The sequence below is a fragment of the Anthonomus grandis genome, chromosome 16 (genome assembly GCF_022605725.1).
Source record: "Anthonomus grandis grandis chromosome 16, icAntGran1.3, whole genome shotgun sequence".
Lineage (NCBI taxonomy): Eukaryota > Metazoa > Arthropoda > Insecta > Coleoptera > Curculionidae > Anthonomus > Anthonomus grandis.
The window spans coordinates 8,550,410-8,574,263 of record NC_065561.1 but is presented as its reverse complement, the minus strand read 5'-3'; the positions used below and the strand labels follow the sequence as shown (position 1 = coordinate 8,574,263).

The window sequence follows — 23,854 nt, the reverse complement described above, 5'->3', positions numbered from 1 at the left end:
TTTATACTTTTATCAAAAGCAATGATTTTACATAAGATCGACCAAAGAAGAAAGAGAGAATATTGTGATAATCACTAGTTTCAAGTCTAGAAAAATTACAAAAAAATTATAAAAGTGGATAATTTTCAATTAAGCTGAAATCTCCCTTCTTAGAAACTGAATATACCCCAGCAACCTTTCATCTATCTGGAAATACTAATAAAAAATCTAGTACATTCTGAGGCCATTTATTGTGGTCCTTGAGCTGGATCCACATACTAAATGTGTCAATCGTCATAACAGGAATTCTTGATGGCATTCTCTTGCTCTAAATGAATGACCAAAATGTGTAGTGATTCGGTTGAATATTCTCACATTCTTTTGGGCTTAACATACTCTATAAGCTGTGTCTACTTAAAATTTATAAGGCGACGCAAAGCAGTATACCTAGAATAATAGAGGTTATTAGGATGGATTTTCAAGTCATAGATTCAAAAGTTTTGGATTACCCTAAACTTCCGTACCAAAACTTTTTCTATATCGGCAGATTACATAGATTAGAAACTAATTTTAATTTAAAAAAACTAAATTAATAAAAAAAATTATTGATTACTTTTAACTAACACAATAACTAAAATGCTTGTAAGAAAACTTTATTACTCTTAAGAATTTTTTTTTGAAATATATGGTTGATTTTTAATATAAATTAATATTGACAAATTCATAATTTTTGTTAATAAAGGTACTGGAAAACTTTTTATAATTTTCTGTATTTCTACCTCTAGCCTTTATGCAAGCTTGGAGACGCCTTTCTATACTCTCTATGAGATTGGAGATATGCTGTTGAAGAATATTGTGCCATTCTTCCTGAGTAGCATAAACAAGTTTTTGTTTAGTCCTAGGTAGTTTCAACTCCAGTAAATAATAGAAAATTGGAAAATCTAAATACACAACATTGGTCAAAGTGAAAGAAAAAAAAGAAGATACGTTGGTACAACTAAAAACTCGGCAGAATTAGAGTCTAGAAGAAAGAATATCAAATTTATTCCATTTGGCTTATACACTATATGGTATTTTTTAATATGTAAGTGGCAAATAAATCAATATGTGAACGCTGCTGAATTGATGTCACAAATTAGAACATTTTAACTGAAACATCAAAGATATACTGTCAATACATGTCAAAATTTCCAAATTGACCTCAATGAATCTTCAAAGAATTTTTATCCCAACATAGCAGTTAACGAGGTTTACTTTGTCTCAAAACATAACACATAAATTAGGTAAAACCATGACTTCCTTCGTACAAAAAAGAAACCGGATGTGGACGGAGCGTCCAGAATATGTGAGACCAATAAGAAGACGCTCTGAATCTCGACTAAAAACGTACCCGTCCGCCACAGATGTAAGAACTTGGTGTGATACTGTGGAAGATCGCAGACAACATATAATTGAGCTTATGTTAAAGGATATTGAAAAGGTGAGAAATAGATTCAAATAGTTATGCGGTATTTAAAAAACATATGCCCGTGTTTTAAGGTTTTGTTCTTTTTACATGTACTGCCATATTTTTTTAAATGCATGATTTCAAACCATAACCATAACCATAATATAATATATAAGATAAATAATACAATAATATAACATAACATTCCTCGTCACCTGAAAGCTTGAATTTTGTATCTTGTTCTGCACTCTAGCCATGTTCTTCACGATGTTACCATTCCGGCTTAAGCTCATTCTCAAAGTGTTAATGACGAACTACTGATTCGATTTGAAATTTATTTATGTCTGCATATAACCTTACATATGCTGTGCCCGCATGTATGTTTTTTAATAGGGAACTATATCGGTGATCAATACGACAGTTCACCAACGCTAGCAACATCTTGTGTTGATTTACGAGGCCAAAGGCCTTTTTGAAATCTGTGAATACCAGAAGAAGTAGCTTGTTATATTTGATGGATTTTTCTATTAGACTATTAATAATTTGAAGGTGGTCGTTTGTTCCATACCCTGCTCTAAAATTGCGTATTATGATTATTTTGGAAAGCCATGTTTCCTTCTTTCTTAATAGACTTAATACCAATTTCGTCTTCGCCTGGGGCTTTATGCCCTTCATTTCTTTCAGCGACTTTTTTATTTCATCCGGAGTAATATCAGAAATATGCTCTGGTTTGGTACATGAGGCAATTTCTCAGGCGGAGTGTATTTCGTTTCTTTGTGTAACTCTGTATAATAGTCCTTAACCAACTTTAAAATTTCTTCCCTATCCAGCTTACAGATGTTCTTGGTACCATGAAGAATGTTCTTCGAAAGACGTTTAAACTTTTGTTTTTTTTGTAAACTCTTTGTTTTCAATTTCTTATCTGCAAGCCCATAATTAATTTAGGCATTGAAAAGAAAAGGTTAAGTGTAAAGATTCAGATTCTAGCTGGATATAATGGCTTGTTATACAGGGTATCTATTTGAAAACTTTCAATTCAATAAAAATGTTATACAGGTAGGAGGAACTAAAACCACCATATTTTGGTTATAGGGTGAGTCACTCCTTGGGCCTGATGCACCCCAACCCCAAAATTTTAAAAGGTACTAACCCTTTTGTGGCCTTAAATTAAAGGTCTTTTGAAGTAGAATTCACCTGCATAAGAATTTTTGCTAAATTTTATACAGGGTCAAAGGAAGGTATAAGTTAATTAAAATAAACCCTATTTTTATGAAGTGTTATTTTATTTAATTAGATGCTGAAAAATATGCATTCCCTTTTGGGCTAAACAAAAGTATAATCTATTTTCAAACTTGTTTCTCACATTTGAAACACTTCTATTAGAATAGATGCACAATCTGTAATAATCCGTTGCTGAAGATCATCGAGTGAAGCTGGCGTTTTAAACACAGCAGTTTTTTAAAGACCTCAGAGAAAAAAGTCGAGGGGTGTTAGATCTGGTGATCTCGTCAGCTATTACATTGAACCTCTTCTCTCATTCGACTACCCCCATGAATATCCAACTGATTTTCTATTTTAACAACAATTTTAAGTTAAATGGTGATTTCCAAATAAGTTTCGCTATTAAGGTTACCATTAATAAATTTTCATCACTCCAGTATCTACAGTTGTGTTTATTTCCAGAACTATTAAAAAAACGTGCATTCATCGCTAAAACAAATATTTTTTAGCAACTCATGAGTAATATGTAATTTTTCTGTTATTCGCTCGCAAAATTTTATTCTTCGGTCAGGCTCATCTTTCTTCCTTCAGGGATGAAATTTCTGAAGAATTTGTATTTTGTATGGATGGAAATGACCTTATTCAAGTACCTGATGTATAAACCAAAAATCAATTCTGTGTAGAGTACTTATCTTAGGCAACGAATTTATTATAAAATGTGTATCTATTCCAAAGGAAAGCTTTCGGAATGTTAGAAATAAGTTTAAAAATATTATTATTTTTGTTTGGCCCAAAATGGAAAGCATTTTCAGCATCTAAGTAGATAAAATAGCACTTCGTAAAACGGAGTTTATTTTATTTAACTTATAGCTTTCCTTGAGCCTGTATAAAATTTAGGGCAAATTCTTATAATTATAAAAGGAAACGTGAATAGTACTTCAAAAGACTTTTAATTTAACTATCACAAAAGGGGTGGTACCATTTAAAATTATGGAGTTGGGGTGCATCGAGCTCAAGGGGTGACTTACCCTATAACCAAATTATGGTGGTTATAGTTTCCCCTACCTGTATAACATTTATACCAAATTTCTTTATTTTTACAAACTTTTTTTAGTTCCCGAGATAATTGTATTGAAAGTTTTCAAATTGACACCCTGTATAAAATCTTTTAATGCGATGCCATTTACCTTCTTCTTTTTTAAGTATATCAATTTATATTATACTTATAATTATACAGTGCATCCCAAAAGTTATGTCTAAATTCATATTCTAAATTCAATTCAGGGGTGTGTTCGAAAAAAAACGCTCGGACCCGTCGATTTTAATTTCAGTTGAGCATTTTTGTACGTGAAGTTTGTATATACAGGGTTGCTTAGAAATAAACTATGACCATCAACTTAATTTTTTCAAATGAGAGCACCTTTGCTTATTTCATTTTTAAATTTCACGTGGAATTCTACGTATGTTTCAAGCATCATGTCCTATACCTAAAGTCAACGGAAGTCTTTAAAAGAAAATCCATGTACTCCTCTGTCGCAGATTGGGGCAAATTTACACATGGCAAAATCTATAGTTCACCGAATAGTTAAAAAGCAAAAATATCACCCCTATAAAGTTATTCCTGTGCAAGAGTTATTTGATGACGATTTCGATAGGCGACATGAGTTTGGTGAACGCTTACAAGACATGTGCAATCTAAATAATAATTCAGTAACAAATATTATTTTTTCTGATGAAGCCACGTTCTGTTTGAATGGTAGAACGTTTTAGTGTGAACAGACAAAATTGTCGATATTGGGCAACAGAAAATCCGCATTGGATGATAGGTAAACACCCAGTACCCTCAAAAACTAAATGTGTGGTGTGGAATAGTGCGCGGTAGAGTAATAGGTCCCTTTTTCTTTGAACAGACTATAACGGGACAAGTGTATCTCGATTTTCTCCAAGTTAAATTAGTTCCAGCATTACTAGCTTTATTTCCAAATCTATTGGACCCAGACTATCCTGACGAAGAACTAATTTTTCAGCAAGATGGCGCTCCTCCGCACTATGCTGTCACTGTGCGTACATTTTTGGATGAAATCTTCCCAATCGGTAGATAGGAAGGAGAGGACCCTTAGAATGGCCTGCTAGGTCGCCTGACCTAACACCAATGGACTTTTTTTTGTGGGGATACCTCAAGTCGAAGGTATTTGTTAATAGGCCAAATAATCTAGACGACTTGAAAGATAAAATTTGCAGAGAAGTGCGCGCCATAACTCCGGAAATGATTGAAAATGTGCAACGAGACTTTATTGATCGCCTTGGATATTGTCAAGCCGTGAATGGCAACCATTTTGAACATTTATCTTAATTTTTGTTCTTTTTTTATTTGTTACATGAATCGTGTTTTTTTCGATAACTGTTGACTTTAGGTATAGGACATGATGCATGAAACATACGTAGAATTCCACGTAAATTCAAAGATGAAATAAAAAAGGTGCTTTCATTTGAAAAAATGAAGTTGATGGTGGTAATTTATTTTTGACCAACCCTGTATATACAAACTTCACGTACAAAAATGCGCAACTTGAAATAAAAATCGACGGGTCCGAGCGTTTTTTTTTTCGAACACACCCCTGAATTTTAAATGAATTTAGACATGTGAACATAGACATTTAGACTTTTGGGATGCACTGTATATATTATATTATATGTAAATATTTTATACAATTTAATATTATTTTAACTAATCACTTTCGAATAATTTTATAACAAGAACTAAAAAATTAGAAAAAAAACTTATTTTACTAGTGACATTGACGTAGGCATAATATGAAATATTTGAAGAAAAAATTATATATTTATTAAATTTGCTGTTCAAGCAAATGAAATGAAAATTCATAGCCTGATTAAAGCGTTTTGATCTTAACGTTTCTTATCTTAGAGAAAGAAGAAGATTTCCATTGTGCTTTCTTGTTAAAATAAATAAATATTCATTTTATTGCATGATCTCAAATTACAATGTATGTATGACACGGTAATTACCAAATACAAAGCAAAAGATATATTAGATTACACAAAGGTGAAAAGTGCCACAAACCGTATTTAAATTATCTTCCCTAAATTCAAGTAAAATGAATAACTAAATAGGTTAAAGTCGGTTGAAACTAATAAATTACAAAGTTAGACAATAAAACACGCAATCATTGCATAAAAATGGTCCATCATAGTGTAACACAATCACAATGAGCACCTGAGAAGAGGAGAGGAGCCACCTCATCCTTCCATCTATTTGCTCAGCTCGTCATCCAATCCAACGAATCAACGACGGTGACGACGTCCCCGAGGGGAGAATCTCTGATCTGTCCAAGGAATGATTAGGATATACCGAAAATTCGCCCGCGTATTGATGAGAGAGCAGGAAGATCGCAAAGAATATGCTCCATTTTTTCTTCTTTGTGTTTGCATACCCTACATAGTGGGCTCTCGTTTGGTTTCAGTTTGAATAATAACTAGCGAAGATACCTATTACCAGGCATAGTTTCGCTATGGTCAGCAACAATTTGCAAATTTCCTCCGATTTGTCCATGTAGATAAAATGCTCGTTAGAAAAGCAGACATGGGTATAATAAGTTCACCGCTTTTTAAAAAGTGTAAGAGTTTTTTGATACTCTGATCCTATAATTGATTTAACATCGGTGGCGTTCTTGGCTAGAATATCTTACTGTGGTTGTGTCCCTTGGTCCAGCTCCTATCCTGTTTTTGGTGGAATGCATCCTTGTGCAGCGTTGACATTGCTGAACTTGTTCTGACGTGACAGTGTTGTCAGTTACCTTACTACTGATTAGTCGTTCTTCCGTCAGGGTTATACTATACAGATTGGCGAATGGATCACTACACATCTAAAGTTCCTAATAGGCGAGATATTGCAACGCCGCCGCCGCGACAATACGCTGGTGTTCGAGGTTCGAGTTCGATTATTTTAAATTTTATTTTAGTAAGCGTCGGTCGTCGGCGGGGCCTGTATCTCTTGCGGCAAAATTTTAAAAAATATTACGCGCTAATTGGTATAACATTTTTCTAATGCAAGAATTACATGTGTAAAACCGTAAAAGATTCATAATTATATTTTTTTTATGCTGTACATTGCATATTGAAAATTAAGGTGTTGTTCTCATTAAAATAAAATATAACCTCTAATAAAAATAGAAAGTATTTAAATTATAATAATATTTGTATAGAGTGACCGCCTAAAGTTCCGCATAAATTCGATAAAAATTAGAGACATGATTTTTTCAGAAAACGCTCAGACCCGTCGATTTTTATTTTAAGTTGCGCATTATTTCACATAAATTTTTGTATACAGGGTGGAACAAAAAAAAATTACGTCATCGGTAATTTTTTTTAATAGAATGCTATATTTTTTATTGCATTAACGAAATATAGGCGAAATTCCAAGCAAGTTTCGTATAACACACCTTATCTCAAAACTCAACTGTTTCCGAAATATTTAAATTTAAATAACAAGAAAACAAATAAGTACGTCTATTTACAAATTAAGGTAAAATCGAGGATAAAAATAATGTTATAAACTCTGCCAATTGTTTCTATTTCCATGGTTGCACTTGTAAAGAATCTCCATTTTCGAATGTCACTGTCAGTTCAAAAATTAATATTTTTGATCAGAATAAATTATGGCTAATTTAACGGAAACCCAACAAATTGAAATTTTGATGATGGGGATCGAGTGCGCACGCAAAAAGAAGTAAGTGAACTGTTTAATGCCAAATACCCAAACCATCCTATTTCTCAGTCAAGAGTTCAATTCATAACTTTAGGTCATGTTAGGGATTTGCCAAGATCAAATCGTCGAAAAATTTCTGAAAAAACAAAATTAAACGTTCTGCTCTCCGTCGAAGAAAATCCAAACAATGCAACTTCACAAATTTCAGTTGATAATAATATAGTTGGAACGTCAGTAAGACGCATCTTAAAAGCAAATGAATACCACCCTTATAAAATTAGACTAATACACGAATTAAATGAGGACGATCCTGATGAAAGAAACCAATTTTGCGAGCAAATGATGAATATTTGCAATAATAACCCTCAGTTTGTGTTACGAGTTTTGTTTTCGGATGAAGCAACTTTTTGTTTAAACGGTGTCGTAAATCGGCAAAATTGTCGGTACTAGTCAGTGTCAAATCCACACTGGGCAACTGAGGCTCATACACAGTACCGTAAATCTATTAATGTTTGGGCTGGTATCGAGGAAAATAAAGTAATAGGGCCATACTTTTTCAAAGAAAACTTAACACGACAACGCTATTTGAATTTTCTTCAAGAAGATCTTATCCCTGCTTTGGCTGCCCTATACCCAAACAAGACCCTTCTGTCCCGACAGATAATTTGTGGTTTCAGCAAGACGGCGCACCGCCACATTTCTTGCGAGATGTCCGTAATTACTTGGATACAGTGTTCTCAGGAAGATGGATAGGACGAAGAGGGCCAATAGAGTGGCCGGCTAGGTCACTAGACCTAAATCCCTGCCACTATTTTCTATGAGGGTACCTGTAAAGTAAAGTTTATATTGAGATGCCAAACAAAGTAGAAGATTTGAAAAATAAAAATAGATATGAAATTAGACGTATATCACCCGAAATAATTTATAGTGTTTTACATGAGTTTGTAAACCGTCTTGCTTTCTACCAAGAAGTAAATGGGGATCAGTTTGAACACTTGATACATTAATAAGAGTTTTCTGAAACAGTTGAGTTTTGAGATAAGGTGTGTTATACGAAACTTGCTTGGAACTTCGCCTATATTTCATAAATGCAATAAAAAATATAGCATTCCATTAAAAAAAATGACCGATGACGTCATATCTTTTTTTTTGTTCCACCCTGTATACAATCGACGGATCCGAGCGTTTTCTCAAAAAATCATGTCTCTAATTTTTATCGAATTTATGCGGAACTTTAGGCGGCACTGTATAATATTTGTATTATAAAAAAAAACAAAAAATAAAACTCTAAATAATAATCCTAACAAATATTTCTCTAAATAAAGTGCTCAAAAAGACCTCCTTTAGCTAAACAAAAGTTTAGCCTATCGTAAAAGCTGTTTCTTACTTCCAAAAGAAAGTTCTTAATTCTTAACTAAATAAAACTCTAAACTCGTTGGCCTACTATTATATTGTTTATAAATAGTCTCCTTAAGATAACCCTACAAATAAAAGTCATTTGGTGACAAATCGGAAGATTATGGAGGCCATTTAATATTGCCAGTCCCACTAATAAGGCGGTTGGAAAAAGTATTTAAATAATAATGAAACAAACAATTTATTAAAATAAAAGTCAAAGGATTACACGTGTTTCGCCCACACTAGGTATCATCAGATCCACTGTAAAAAGAAACAGAAACAATAAGCTTTATAAAAACTTACCAACTAAATCTAAATTTATACTTAAATTACAAGCTAGTAAAAACTTCCTACCTTATGCATTCACGAAGAAAAAAGAGGCAGAGAACACTACATGATACAAGTCAAGGTTAGAAATTACATTAAAATTGGCAAAATCGGACGAAAAATAGTTACTACTTATTAAAAATATAAACAAACAAATGAGGTTAGTTTAATTATGATAGTTTTGTAGCTCCTATTAAATGAGCACCTACACTGAGATGTATGCTTTCTATATTTTCTTTGTGATATAAGAGTTCCAATTCAGTGTTAAATCAAGGTACTTCACTTCCGTAGCAAATCTTAGTAAGGCGGATATATCAAAAGCGGTATTCACATCGCGTACTACCGATCCGAGAACATTTTCTATGATTCATAGACGTCTTTATGAGACTGGAACTTTAACACGTTGAGTGCCGTATGAGACCAATATGGCTTCATAAAGCTTTGGCAGTATGTGGCCGCGTGAAGCCACAGTGGTCTCATACTATCGATGTGTAATTTTTGCCGCGTGGTGCCCGGCTGGCTTCACAAAGCATATTTAAATGCATGGGATCTTTGAGTAGGCGGCCTTTGGATCCCGAAAATATGTTTGGCCAGTGAATAGTGAAGCGGACGTGGCACCATGATGGGACAATTGGGTCAGTAGTTACGATTTTTTAAATGTTGTTTTTATTTGTTCTCTTTTTTGGAAATAAAACGATCTTAGATTCTTACAAATAAGCTTTATTGTTTCAAAAGCGAAATACAAAATTTTAAAAAAAATGAGAGGTAATATTTTTTATGAAAAAAAACTTATTACATAAAAAAAAATTAAGTGGATTTTTTAACTTCATGAACTAAAAAAAACAAACTAGGCAGTAAAATTTCTCACATGACGTACATCTAAAGCAACTTTGCGGAGTTTTTGAAGCAGCGACTTTTCTTCCAAGCTCTTGGGTCATTTTACTGTAGCAAACTACATATCGACGTCTCTTACTTTGTCCTACATCTTCAAGGCGGTGTTGTTCTTTATTACCTTCATTACGTTCTAGTGTTGGGTTTTGCGAATCTAATTTTAACAAACCTTCGACAACTTCTTCTCTAAACGTTGTTATTGACATTTTATTTTGGGTAATTTCTTGGTAAGAAACAAACGCATTTACTAATGCTGTACCAGTTAAAATTTCAATAGCTAGCTTTCTATACCATTTCAGACTCTTTCTTAGGCTGCAGTTGTAGGATTTGATCTGGTCGGAGATATCAATATACCCTTTATATTTATTATACTCGACAATAATTTTAGGCTTCTTCACATATTTTCCTCTTCTTTTGACGTCCACCATTTCACTTCCGTGTCTAGTGCTCAGTGCAAGTACATCTCGCTGATCTCTTTACTTTTGAATTATCACTCCTTGTCTACATTCTTCAGCCACGGTTTCTCCTACCTGTAACTTCTTTTATGTGACATTTTTTGGGTTGAATTTTCGATTTGCCCTCAATGTTCCTAAAAGATGAGTTTTGCGATTCAAAAGAGCCAAAGCAAAGCTTACTGACGTATAATAGTTATCGGTGCATAAAGTTCTTCCGTTATCTAAGAGATTATTCATTAAATCTAGAACAATTTTGGTTGGTACACTAACATTTTCATCTTTTGATTTTCCACAATATACTTTGAAATCGTAAGTTCACGGATTTCTTTTAGTAAGGGATTTAGCTTTCGCAACCTATCTTTGGTTATAACCTCATTGTTGCTAAAATGTAGCATTTTTAGAAGAAGTTGAAGCCTATTCCTTGAAATTATTTTCTGGCAAAAGGTTTTTGTAGATTTTCTTCTTCGTCCAGTAGGACTGTTGTGTTGGAAATGGACACAAACCCATCCACATCACTACACCAATAAACTTTTCAATTTCTTCGTGATTTGTTGGTTTTCATGTATGCACACGTGCCTTTGGATAAGCATTTTTTTGTTGAGACTGGGAAGCGTACAAATTAGTTTCAGTTACCTACAAAATATTGCGTAACATAATACAAATAAAAACTAAATTCAAAAATACTTACAATAATTTCCAAAATGTCATCAGTAACAAACATTTTATAAAATTCATACGGCGTCTTTTCATAGTTATCGTACATGCCTGGAACAAATCCCGAGTGATTTTCTTAGTCGCTGGTACCCAATTTATATCCGTAATTTAGCCACTTCCAGGTGAATCATTTTCTTCTTCATCGGAGTCAATTGGAGGCAATGATCGTATAACATTTTCTATGGCCTTACTAATTGAGTCAATTTGTGTGCTTGTACCCTCACGAGATGTGCAGTGATCAACTTGTGTTGTCGTGGCCCCACGAGGGGAATCAACTTGTATTTTTTTCGTTTATCGCTTTATTTTTCTGGGAGGCGAATCCATTTCACTATCATCTGATTCCTCAGAGGAACTTGATAGTTGATATTCGTCGGAAGATGCATCATTTTGAAAGGCATCATCTTCTTTATCTGACAACATTTCCTGCCATAAGGCATCTAGGCGCTTTTGCTCTTCTTCGTACGACATTATTAGTTACTAACGTGAAACAAAAGCCGCTATCCACTACAAATACTAAATTGAACTGAATTATTGAATTTCCTAACGATCCGTCGCACGCTTCTAAAGGCCAGTATAGCGGACCAAACACGTTTTATGCATATCTTTTGATTACATTTCACTCAATATTATTTGGCCTACTACATGTCACGTTCCTTGTTGGCGTGAGATGGGGATACGGACATAACGACCGTGGTGACACATTGGATTTATGCGGCCACCTGAACCTTTGAATTATTTCCAGGCCTCGTGAGAGCACCATGAAAATAAATCCAAAAAGTACAAACTTTAAAATAAAAAAACATTATTTTTAAAATTATATTTATATTTTATTTACTATTATGTAATAGTAAGCACTATTACATATAAAAAAAGTAACGGCCTCCGGGACCATTTTTTTTTTAATGGCGGCACTCAACGTGTTAAAAATAGATCATAGTGCTACAGAAATTCATAAAACAGTAAGAACACTAGAACTTGACGAAGAAAATTAACATGAAATTGAGGAGAATACGGAAACTAGCAGGCGAAAAATCGCGGCAACATGTAATGCTTTACATAAATGTTTGAAGAATTTTCTTAGAAAAGTCAGGAATTGTTAAAGATATCGTGTTGCGGGTTAATTTCTGTAAGTGGTTTGTTCAAAACCTGCTGAAAAATCCGGTATTTGACAGTTATTATTAAGTATATCTGGGCTAAAATTATTTGGTTTTCCTCAGAAGACAATCATATTTACACTTTCTTGAAGACCAACCGGCCTACCGACTTACTTGAGGACCTGTGACTCCTATTAAGAAACAAAATGCATGATTGCCCGCCTCCACTTTTTAGCTTGCATGCGTGGATTTTTACACTACACCTATCAACCTATAGAATAACATGGATAAAACCGTCTTCTTCATAAAAGATCTTCTGTGGGCTTCCCTAGATGGTTATATAACATTTTTAAGTTGTTCGAAACATATTTAAATAAACCAAGATTAGAGAAAGAGTAGATCAGAGAGTCTAGCAAAGCCTATTTGATTTTTTTGTTAAGTTTTTGGATCAATAATTAAGATATTGCTATTTATATTTTTTATGTAGTGTGGGCTCAAGCTAATACCATTTGATGTCTTAATGAAGATGCTTTTTGCTATAGCTCATGGTGAACAAATTAGCGCAACAACCGGTCTTCTAAAAGAAGTAAGTATGAACAATTGTTTTCTGTAGAAGATATTTAGTAATATTTTTGAAACAACTATATTGCTGTGACGAATTCATAATTATTTACTACGTCACTATTTTAGTAAAAATCAATTTAATCAATGAGTGAAATATCATTTTCTAAATTAGTGACGCAATACCCAATAAAAGAGGTAAATAATATATTTATAGTAATATAGGAATTATTATTTTAGGGACAAGAATTAATATCAGACGATGGCAATGAATGTGTGGCAGCTCAAAGACATCAAGCAGAGGAACATGAAATACAAGAATTAATAAAAGGAACAATACAAAATGAACTAGATGTACAACCAACTATTCAAACAAAGATGCAGGGGCCTGGAAAAATGGTAAACCGAGACTATTTCTGTTTTATGATCTAACTTTGTCGTAATATATAGGTAACAAGAATTAAAGGTTTAAAACCTGGCTTTCAAGTAATAGATGACCCCACGACCGCAACTCGTATTTCCATCAAACCTGTAAAAGAAGATTCACTAAAGGCAGTTACATCAAAGAAAACTGCGCCACTTCAACAGGTACCATCGCAAAAGACATATAGGACTAGTGCCACAATAGCAATTACTGATGTAGTTAAAACAAAAGGTGGTGATGTAAATCCAGATAAATACGCGGTAAGCAGCTGTAATTTAAAAAGTTAAAGGTCTAAAAAGTACTTTTTTTAGGCACTGGAGGCTTTGTGCAAGGAACAAAAAGATAAAATTGAAGCTCTTACAAAAGAACGAGATGATCTTAAGAAGAAATTGGACGCGTGCTTAAAAGAACTAGAAAATTTCAAGGTAGGATTTCATTACGTAAGGTTTTCAGATGGGGTCATGTTGTATACTATTCACAGCAAAAAAGCCAATAGAAAAGATTTTAAGTTATTTTTTAATAATAATTAAAGAGTTATTTCGTTTGATTCTAGCGGTTTTTGAGGACACTAACCCCAAAGAAATATTCTCAGTTTTCTTCTCATGACCGAAGCAGATTTTCCTTGTGTGAATGTAGCACATACTGCGATTGTCAATAAAATATATCTTGGAACAATTTAAAATTTGTGGATTTATAATAGATATATTCCGGAGGAAAATTTGAGGCGTTACTGCTGCATGTTCAAACCTTGTTATAGAGCTTAGTAAGAGATTTATACAGGGTGTTTCAGAACTATGGGATCAAACTTCTGGGGATTGTTCAGTGCAACAGAAGAATCCATTTGAGTATAGGAACCCATGTCCGGAAATGCGTCACTACGCCACTACAGTCCTAAGACGCGTTAAAACATATAAAAAACATTAATTACCTAAATAGAATCTACTGCATTTATTTTTACCTTTTGTACATGATACCATAACAACAATTGTTTAAAATCAACGCTTATCAATGTCAATTCTCAATGTCATGTTTAAAAATTTTATAGCTTATAATTTTTAAACATTTATTGCTAATGGAAAACTTTACCAATCAAGAATTGGCGGATATGCATTTGGCATACGGAGCAACAAACTGCAATGCACGAGCAGCATCGCGGTTGTATCATGAACGTTATCCCGAACGACAACATCCTGGATACAAAAAGTTTATTGCTGTTCATCGGCGGCTCGCTGAGACAGGCATGTTTAAGACCAAGATGCATGATACTGGTGTTGCTTGAACCGTAAGAACGGTCGAATTTGCAGAAGAGGTGCTTCAGCGACTTGCCGATGAACCATCAAATAGCACACGTGACATCGCTAAGAATATGAATACGAGTAACGCTTTTGTCTGGCTGGTACTACACGAGCAACAACTCCATCCTTACCACTTCCAGAAAGTTCAAGGTATAACTGCAGCCGATTATCATCCTAGAGTTCAATTTTGTCGATTGGTTCTGGATCACATCATTGCACAACCAAATTTTTTACGATATGTTTTGTGGAACAATGAAGCCTCGTTCACAAGAGACCGTATTTTTAATAGTAGGAATAGCCATGTTTGGGACGAAGAAAATCCTTATGCAATTTTTCCAAGAAAACATCAGAATCGTTGGTCTGTCAACGTATGGGCAGGCATTGTTGATGATGATTTAATTGGGCCATACCTTCTACCGGAAGAGTTAACAGGACCTATTTATCTGCATTTCTTGGAGGAAGTTCTCCCAGAACTCCTTGAAAATGTTCCACTAAACGTTAGACTGCAAATGTGGTTTCAGCATGATGGAGCGCCGGCTCACTTTGCTGTACAAGTACGCGAGTATTTGGCTCAGCGGTTTGGGCACCGTTGGATTGCTAGAGGTGGAGCAGTTTCTTAGCCTCCTAGGTCACCCGATTTAACATCGCTCGATTTTTTCTTGTGGGGACATGTAAAGTCTTTAGTCTACGAAACTTTAGTAGAATCAGAGCTAGACTTAATTGGACGAATAACAGCAGCATTTGAAATTATTCAAAACGAGGATCAAATGTTTAGTGTAGTCCGCCGAAATCATGTGCGGCGTTTAAATCGGTGTATTGAGGTTGGAGGAAGACATTTTAGACAATTGTTGTAATGGTATCATATACAAAAGGTAAAAATAAATGCATTAGATCCTATTTAGGTAATTAATATTTTTTTCTAAATTTAAACGCGTCTTAGGGCCGTAGTGGCTTAGTGACACATTTCCGGACATGGGTTCCTATACTCAAATGGATTCTACTATTGCACTGAACAACCCTAGAAGTTTGATCCCATAGTTCTAAAACACCCTGTATTTATACGGGGTCTTACTGAATGAGATGTCAAAGTTTGCAGGGGCATTCCTGGACTGATTTTAAGATGAAAAGTTCATATAAAAGTGGGCCCTAAAATGCTTAGTTTTTAATAATATTAGGGCGTGTGTTCGTTTTATTGTATATTCAGTTTTTAATAAGTTTTTCAAATACGGTTTGATATATTGAACTAAATTTTGGCACAGGATATTTTGGTATAAAGGCACACTTATCAGATGTTCTTTTTTTTTCAGCATTCAGTGGCGCAGCTGTCACTAATTTTCAAAAAAAAATTACAAAGAAAAAAATACTATACTATCAATTATAAACATATAATAATATGGTCTCTATATATTACCAAAAAAAAATAATAAAGGAGCAAAACAAATAGTGTCAAACAAAGTAAATTAATAGCAATATCAATTAAATACAATACTATTACATAATTTATGAAAAATCAATTAATTAATTAAGAACACGATTATTTAAACAAATTTTGTTTCTTTTTATAAACAAATATATTTTATTTACTTTAAAATAGATGGCCTAAGTTAGAGATTTCAATTAATAAGATAAACAGTTATTTAACAAAGTGCAGCAGTATAAAATTTTCCAAAGATAATTATAGTAGTAATTATAATACAAATTTATTATATTTACATTTGTCAAGTGATTAAAAAGGTAAAAAGAAAACGTTATTTCTTTGTTAGGTTTTGGATATGAAGATAGACCCAACGTAGATGTTTGTCTATATTAATTTCCGGGTAGTTAGCTTGATTGGAACCTTTAATTATCCAATTTGCATTTTCCCTAGAAGGTAAATTTATTAATATGTCTAATATACTATCTAATTTGATAAAATTTATAATTTAATTTTCGCAATATTCTGTTTGTGCTTTCTTTGTGTTTACCCATTTCATATGTTAATCCATTATAATTTCTAAATATCTAATTAGGCATCACATCTTTTTACTAATTAGGGATCACGAAAAGGAGCAAATAACCGATTTGTGTAAGCAGCTCTATTAATTCCGGTTTTGGAGGAAAAATACAACATAAACTTCCTTTGTGATAGAACCTTAACCACCTTTGTGATACTACCTTAACTTGAGTTAATACAGTTTCAAAGAATGAAAATAGATTAGGCAAGACCATAAAGGAAATGCATTTGTGTCATTTCCTAATTAGAATAGTTTGCCACTTTTTAAGTAGCATAGTGTACGTTTTAAGACTAGAAGAAGAAATAAAAACACATTGTTAAGAATAATAATTCAGTGTCATAACAACACATTTACATCAACTGACAAGTTGTCATTTACAATAACAAAACAATAATCACTGGCATCGAGCAAAGCTAACTTGATTTATTTCAACAATTTTTCAAGATGCAGTTTTATATACGTAAGACATTTTTTAACGATTCCTCTCAAACAGTAAGTTTTACGGCAAAGGTGAAAGAGAAATTTTTTGTTTATAATTCGTTAATAATTATTACAAAATCATAATTTTTTTCCCAAGTCATTGGCGTAATATTTTCTTTGTAAAATTTTATTGAAGATTCCACTGGTTTCTGCAAAAAAGTCAATGACCAATTAATAAGTGTGTCCACAGAACATATCCCCAAGGAGGGATATGTTTTGTGAGTATGTCTTTATACCATCATATCCTGAACCAAAATTCAGTTCAATATCTCAAACTATTTTTTAAAAACTTATTAAAAACTGAAAAAAAAAACTGTATCGTAAAAACTAAGCATTTTGGGTGGGCCCTACGTTTTTATGAACTTTTTGACTTGAGAATCGTTCTAGGAATGATTCCTTTAAATTATGGCAGACCATTAAGTAACACCTTGTATAAACATTGTTGATTATCGTTTCTCTGTATCCTTAATTGTTTTTTATGCGTGTTAGAAAAACCTCTTTTCTCAATATCGACGCAAGGCGGTATTTTTTAAGCGGATTTCCACTTTGAGTTATTTGCTTCATGCAGAAAATTCATCAAGTACTGATGATTTAATGGTTGCCTGTGTCCATATAATGGAGCTATATAAAATTAAAAGCTGCTGCATTGGCATAATGGTGATCAGCAATTTCAATACTGATAGTAGCTCTTGTTTTGACCGTGATTATCTTGTAGTATAGCTGCTAGACTAAAGGAGACTTATTGGTGACATGGTTTTGCAAAGTGTCGCTGAACTCATAAAGAACAGTTTTTCATTAAATTATTTGGCTTTTTTTGAATTTCACCGTATGTCTTTTCCATTATTATTTGTTCGTTATTATAGATTCGACCTCGCACATGCCCTTGAACTTTAACCATATCTATCATGTATTTATTTTAGGCTTTATATTGTAATACTAGAATTTTTCTTTGTTACAAAGTTGTGCAGTTGTGCGCAACGAGCATGCAGCAGTAACAAATCAAATTTTCCTCTACCGAAGAAGATTTTTAAAATAATTATTCAAAAATTCATTTAGAAATTACAAACGATAGCAAATCCGTCACTGCCTGTCTCATGTCAGCAAGAAATCGAAGCCTTAGAAGCGGAAATTAGAATAATGAGAAGCGGAAATCCCTCGCCAGAAGAAGAGGCAGAAATTATAAAAAAAGAAATAGAAATTCTAAAGCGTTACTGTAGCAAACTAAAAGATGTAGAAAATGAAAACGAAAAATTAAAAGTTGAATTAGGGAGTAGAGTTGCTATTAAAGATAGTGAATATGAAGCGGAAAATAGTAAAATAAGCACTTTAAAGGATAAATTAAAGCATTTAGAAGAGCTTACGCAGGAAAGAGATACACTTGCTGATAAAGTTATTACGTTAGAAAAGCGCCTAGCCCAATATAAAGACCTACCAGATAACATTGAGGAATTAAAGAACAAGGCTAAAATGCTGGATAGTGTTATGCAAGAAAGAGATAATTTGAGTCAAAAAGTGAAAATGATGAAATCCATGGAAGAAGAGCTGCAGAAATTTAGGGGCAAAGCTGATAGGGTTGACGACTTAGAAAGAGAATTAAGAAGGATGTCTAAGGGCGATAGCAATTCAGGTAATTATTTAATTTATTGACATTCTTATTAATATTAATTTATATTTCAATTCTATAGGACTTGAACTAAGAAAGAGTCAATCAAGAGCTGGTAGTTTAGAAAACGAACTAAGCAATGTGAAGAGCGAAAAGGATGCTATGAGAAAACGAATTGACAGTTTGAAAAAAGAACTGGATGTTCAAAAAGCCAAGGCCACTGAAGCTGAGATGTTACGACTAGAACGTGACCGTTTACAGATAAAACTTAACGAATTGTCGGATATCCAGGTAATAGACAATTTATAGATACAATTCAGTATTAAAATCAACCTGCATCTGATACTTAAGATCATTCGATGATATTGACTTGGTCAGGTCATTCTCACAGTAGACCAATTTTATTTTCTGATTTTTAGAACCAAGACGTTATTATAAATTTTTTGTTAGATTATATAATTATAGAATTATTATACCTTGCAATTGTAGAGTGGCCACCCTAAATGGTCTAAGTGCTAAAATATGCAAAATTCATGTTTGCCAATCAAAATAATCTATGGGCCAAGGCCGTGTTTCATAATCTAAGTCCAATTTAATCTCCTTATGCTTTAAATGGCTGTTCAAAGGTGGCGCTCCCTGTATGTCCACTTGGTGTTTGCGCGTCTAAATGATCTAAGAGCCACATCGCCATTTTCTTAAATTCTTGGCTTAAATTGCCGTCGCGGATATACCAGTGCGTTGTTAAAGTTGTTTGTGTTCGCCCATGTTATTTATATATAGAATTATGAATTCAAGTACTTTTACGGGTGAAATCATGAAACCTAAATCCTTAAGAATTATACAACGTGAGGCTAGACTTAGTGGAACGCCTTAAACTACTCAAAAGAGCAAAAAGGCTAAACCATCCAAACAGATACCTAGCAGTGAGGTAAATAATAACTTATTTTTGATGATATTATTATGTATCCAGATGTTAGAGATTACATTTACAATATTGTCTTTGTTGGTCTCAGGTGAAATGTAAATGCAAATACATTGGCTGCAAGAAAATTACTGGCATGAAGGTTAAACTTTTTGAATTGTTTTAAAAGCTGCGACTTAATGAGTAAAGGAGTTATCTGATGGGCCTTCTTTAAATTTTACCTGTTCAAAGACGCCGCCATTTTCTATAAAGGAGTCATCTGAAAGCAGGCGGCAATGCACTATTAGTTTTACAGTACCGGATGGACAAAATTAATGAATGTAAAAAACTTTTATGGAGATAGTTGCAATAAGCCCTCAGAAAATTACGACATTAGTTAATCGATTAAAATGAGATAATACGACTTTTAAAGACAAACGTGGTGGTTTAAAAACATTTAAGTATACCGTTCTTGAAAGAAACTTGACAAGAAAAACTTATAAATAATTTTCCAAGAGTGGAAAGTTACTACAATCGTGAAAAATCTGAGAAGGAGTATTTAAGCAGTGATTTAAATCTGAACAGGCTATTTCAAGCTTATAAAGAAAAGTATCCTGAGAGCAAAGCTACATATAAATTTTATTGCAGGATTTTTTCCAGATTTCCCAAAGTTGTCCTTTAAGACGCCCCGCGTAGACACATGTACGAACTAAAAGCAGAGACACCACTGAAGCAAAGAAAGCAAAAATCGGTTTAGAATAGCATCACAGACAGGTTGAAAATGGGTTTCAGGGCCTTTAAGAATTATACTATATATAGCACTTTACCAGAAAGTGAAACGTGCACCTTTACCATTGGCTTGCACAAAGCGTTCTCACTCAACTAACCCATAGCAGTATGTACTACAGTCGTCAACTATCATGTTAAAACCTGGGAATTCATATTGCTAATACTTCGGATAGCATAATGTGCATGTGGCATGAGGGACAAGCAGGTAGAGCCGGAAACCATATGGCATTATGCCTCTTACAAGTTTTAAATCTTGGGTAATGAAAAAGGTGTTTTTTCCACTTATAAAAAAAACTTGTGCATTTGGAGTGACAACTGTGCTGGACAGCAAAAAAAACAGAATGAATGCTCTTTTTCAGTTTTTATACATTTACCTGGTCTCTTGATACAATTGGAAATCTTTGACATTATTGACCACAAGTTTCTAATCTCTGGTCACAGCTTCTCTGCATCCCAGTTCTAATCGAGAAACGAGCAAAACGTTTAAAAATGCAAACAGTAGAAGATGCTAAAAAAGTGATAGTAGTAGCAAGACCTTTTAGACCTTACAAGGTTTTGGATATGGGTGATCTGAAGTTTTTTGATCTCGACACAGCATCAACAAAATATATTGTAGCTTCAAAGCTTCGTATTACCCAAACGTCATGGCTACGAGTGACAAATGAAGATGCTGGTGTACTGTTATATAAACAAAACTTTAACGAACTAATGGGCTGGGGAAAATGTCATGTTCTTAAAAATGGAATCACCGTCGAAAATATCAAGTCTGCTGAACTGCTTACCTGCTTACCGAGTGTGCAGCCCTTAAATGAGAATAAGAAAAAAGATATACGCACCATGATGGCTTTTATTAATGAGAATAACAGGAATTTTTTCGAATATATTCTATGTGCCTAATGAAATTACTCTATGGACTTAGATCTTTTCTAAATTTATTTGAGTTTAGAATTTTTATTGTTTAATTTTTTTATTAGAAATTCATTAATTTAACCAATTAGAATTTTTCTAACATTTGAAAGTTGAAGAGTTTTTATCATTTCTTTATAAAAAATATTTTTGGCACTTAGCTCATTTAGATTTTCCACCCTAAAATTATTGGTCTTGATAAAAACCTTTTGAAAATTTGATTCATTTTTGTACCGTTTGGCTAATGATTAGGGAGGACCCTAAATGCAAACTTTTATATCATATTAAAATTAAAATTTGAGATATAACTCCTTTTAAGAAAATTTGTTAAAATGAAGTTTTGTTATTCTACTAAGTAAAACGATACCTTGACATTTTTTCTTAGAGCCAATCAGATGAAATGCTAAATAAAATGAAGGTATTCGATAATATCAAGGCAGAGAGGGACATGTACAAACAAAAATATGAAGATGTCTTGGACATGGAATGTAAATGTGAACTGCTTAAGGCTCAAGTTGATGAAGCGAAAACAGTAAGTCGTGAGAGGGACCATTTACAAAAACAAGTGCAAGATTTAGAAGCCTGCATATGCGAGCAAGAGGATGAAATTAAATCTTTAGTTATACAAGTTGATGATATGTCGAGAACAAGGGAAGAAACGGTAAGATATTTATTAATAAATAAAGAAACATTTACAGGATTTTGTCTATTTTAGAGTCGCCTCTCTGTAACGCAAAATCAAAGCATTAACAGTCGAATAAAAGAACTTGAAAAATTGCTTCATAATGCGGAACATGTTATCATCCAAAAAGACTGTCACATTAAATGCTTAGAAAACGAATTGCAAAGTCAAACTGGGTGTTTGAGCGTAAGTAAAAACCTGAACAGAAGAGAAATGGATACCGTAGAGATGATGCGAAAAGAATTGGAAACGGCCAAGGAGGAGAATAGACGTCTACAAGATATCGCAAATAAAATGCTACAAGTTAACGGAGATGATCATGTAAAAAGAATGCTGAAACAGTCTGAATGTGCTGTCAAAAGAGTGGTGCAGGAATTAGGGAAGCAATATAAGGAGTGGGATCATATTAGAATGCAAAATCCTAAAGGGAAATTGGCCACCCAACAAAATAAATGCGTGTGTCGTAAACCTTCAGGTATCTAACTAAAAGTTAGTGTACTTCTTGTAGTAATAAATTATGTTGTTTCGATAAAGAAATTTTTATTAAATTAATTGTTAGACTGCATTCACAAACGTTGCTACTCGATAATGCCAAAAACCAATATCGTAATTGTGAAACCAATGAGTGGTCTCTACGAAGATCTATTAGTCATTACTGACTATTATATGACTGAAATTACTTTATTTCAACTTTCCTCCGTGGTTTCTATTCGTTCTATCACTCATTGTCAGCTTATGATTTTCTGATAGTTGCTCATTAGCAATATTTAGTTGATATTTTAAAACATTTGCTTGACTGGATGATTTAGTTGATGGTGTTACCAACAATAGCTATATATAGTTAGTACCAACAATGCTATCTATTTAATCTTATTGACTTTGTTAATCTGATCTTAACAAAAGTAAAAAGTGTTTGGGCATCTATTTGGATCTTAATAATTGGTTTCGATAGTGTATCTCATAAAAACTTACTGTAAGTATTTGAACACTATGGAGTTAGAGGTGCTGTGCCTTTCAAAGCTATTTGGAAAATAGAACTCAGCAAATTAGATTAAAGACTAATTAAGTGAGATTCGAAGAATCAACTTGGATATCCCCCAGGGTATCGTTCTGGATCTGCTTCTTTTTATTGTCCTATATATAAATTCATTTTTGAAGAAAAGAATACGAGGCACAATAACATCCTATGTCGACGGCGCTATTCTAGAACATTGCATTTTTCTTAACAGATGCCAACAGGCGAAATTACAATTCCTTGGAATTATTACTATCAGGATTTCATAAAGTCGGTACCATTAAATATCTGGGTGTCACAATTGACAAAAATCTAAAATTTGCCGACCATATGAACTATCTAAAACTAGAATTACAAAAGAATCGATCTTAAACTCGGCAGTATCCAAAAAACTCGGTGTGCTTTTCAAAACGAAAAAACTGTATACACCAGAACAGCTGCTGACTCTTTATAAGGTTCAAATACGCCCTTCCCTCGAGTATTGCTCGCATGTCTGGAGCTCTGCACCCAAGCATAGTTTAAAGCTGCTAGATTCTATACAGAAGAGAGCTATTCGTCTTATCGACAATCCAGAACTGACAAAGAGTCTGGATAGTCTGGAGCACAGGTGGCTGATCTCTGTTTATTCTACCGTTATTATCACGGTAAGTGCTTCTCTGAGCTGGCAGGCCTGACTCCACCCAGGGCTGTTCCGGCAAGAAGAACGCGTCTAGCAGTTGCGGCTCATCAACATCGAGTCCACCTGCCTACCCCAAGGACGTCGCTGTATCGGGACTCATTCATCTGGAGAACATCTTCTTTGTGGAACGGACTTCCACCTCACATATTTCCCGACGCATAAAACCTGCAGCGATTCAAGATAAATGCCCACCAAGAGTGACATAGGACTTTCCTCTTTTGCTTGTGTTTACCATAAAAAAAAAAAAATAGTTGTGTGCGGTGATTTTTCATC

The 23,854-nt window shown here is 33.7% G+C and overlaps 1 protein-coding gene across 1 annotated transcript; it reads left to right on the top strand.

The window, feature by feature from the left end:
- The first annotated feature begins 1,137 nt into the window (after nt 1–1,137).
- Nucleotides 1,138–22,424, top strand: LOC126745876 (myosin heavy chain, clone 203-like). The gene is made up of 9 exons (XM_050453906.1): nt 1,138–1,459; nt 12,740–12,838; nt 13,054–13,212; nt 13,264–13,497; nt 13,549–13,662; nt 18,063–18,633; nt 18,692–18,900; nt 21,591–21,866; nt 21,921–22,424. Exons 1-9 carry the CDS (start codon nt 1,271–1,273, stop codon nt 22,368–22,370), a joined length of 2,301 nt encoding a protein of 766 aa, XP_050309863.1. The 5' UTR covers nt 1,138–1,270; the 3' UTR covers nt 22,371–22,424.
- The last annotated feature ends 1,430 nt before the right edge of the window (nt 22,425–23,854 follow it).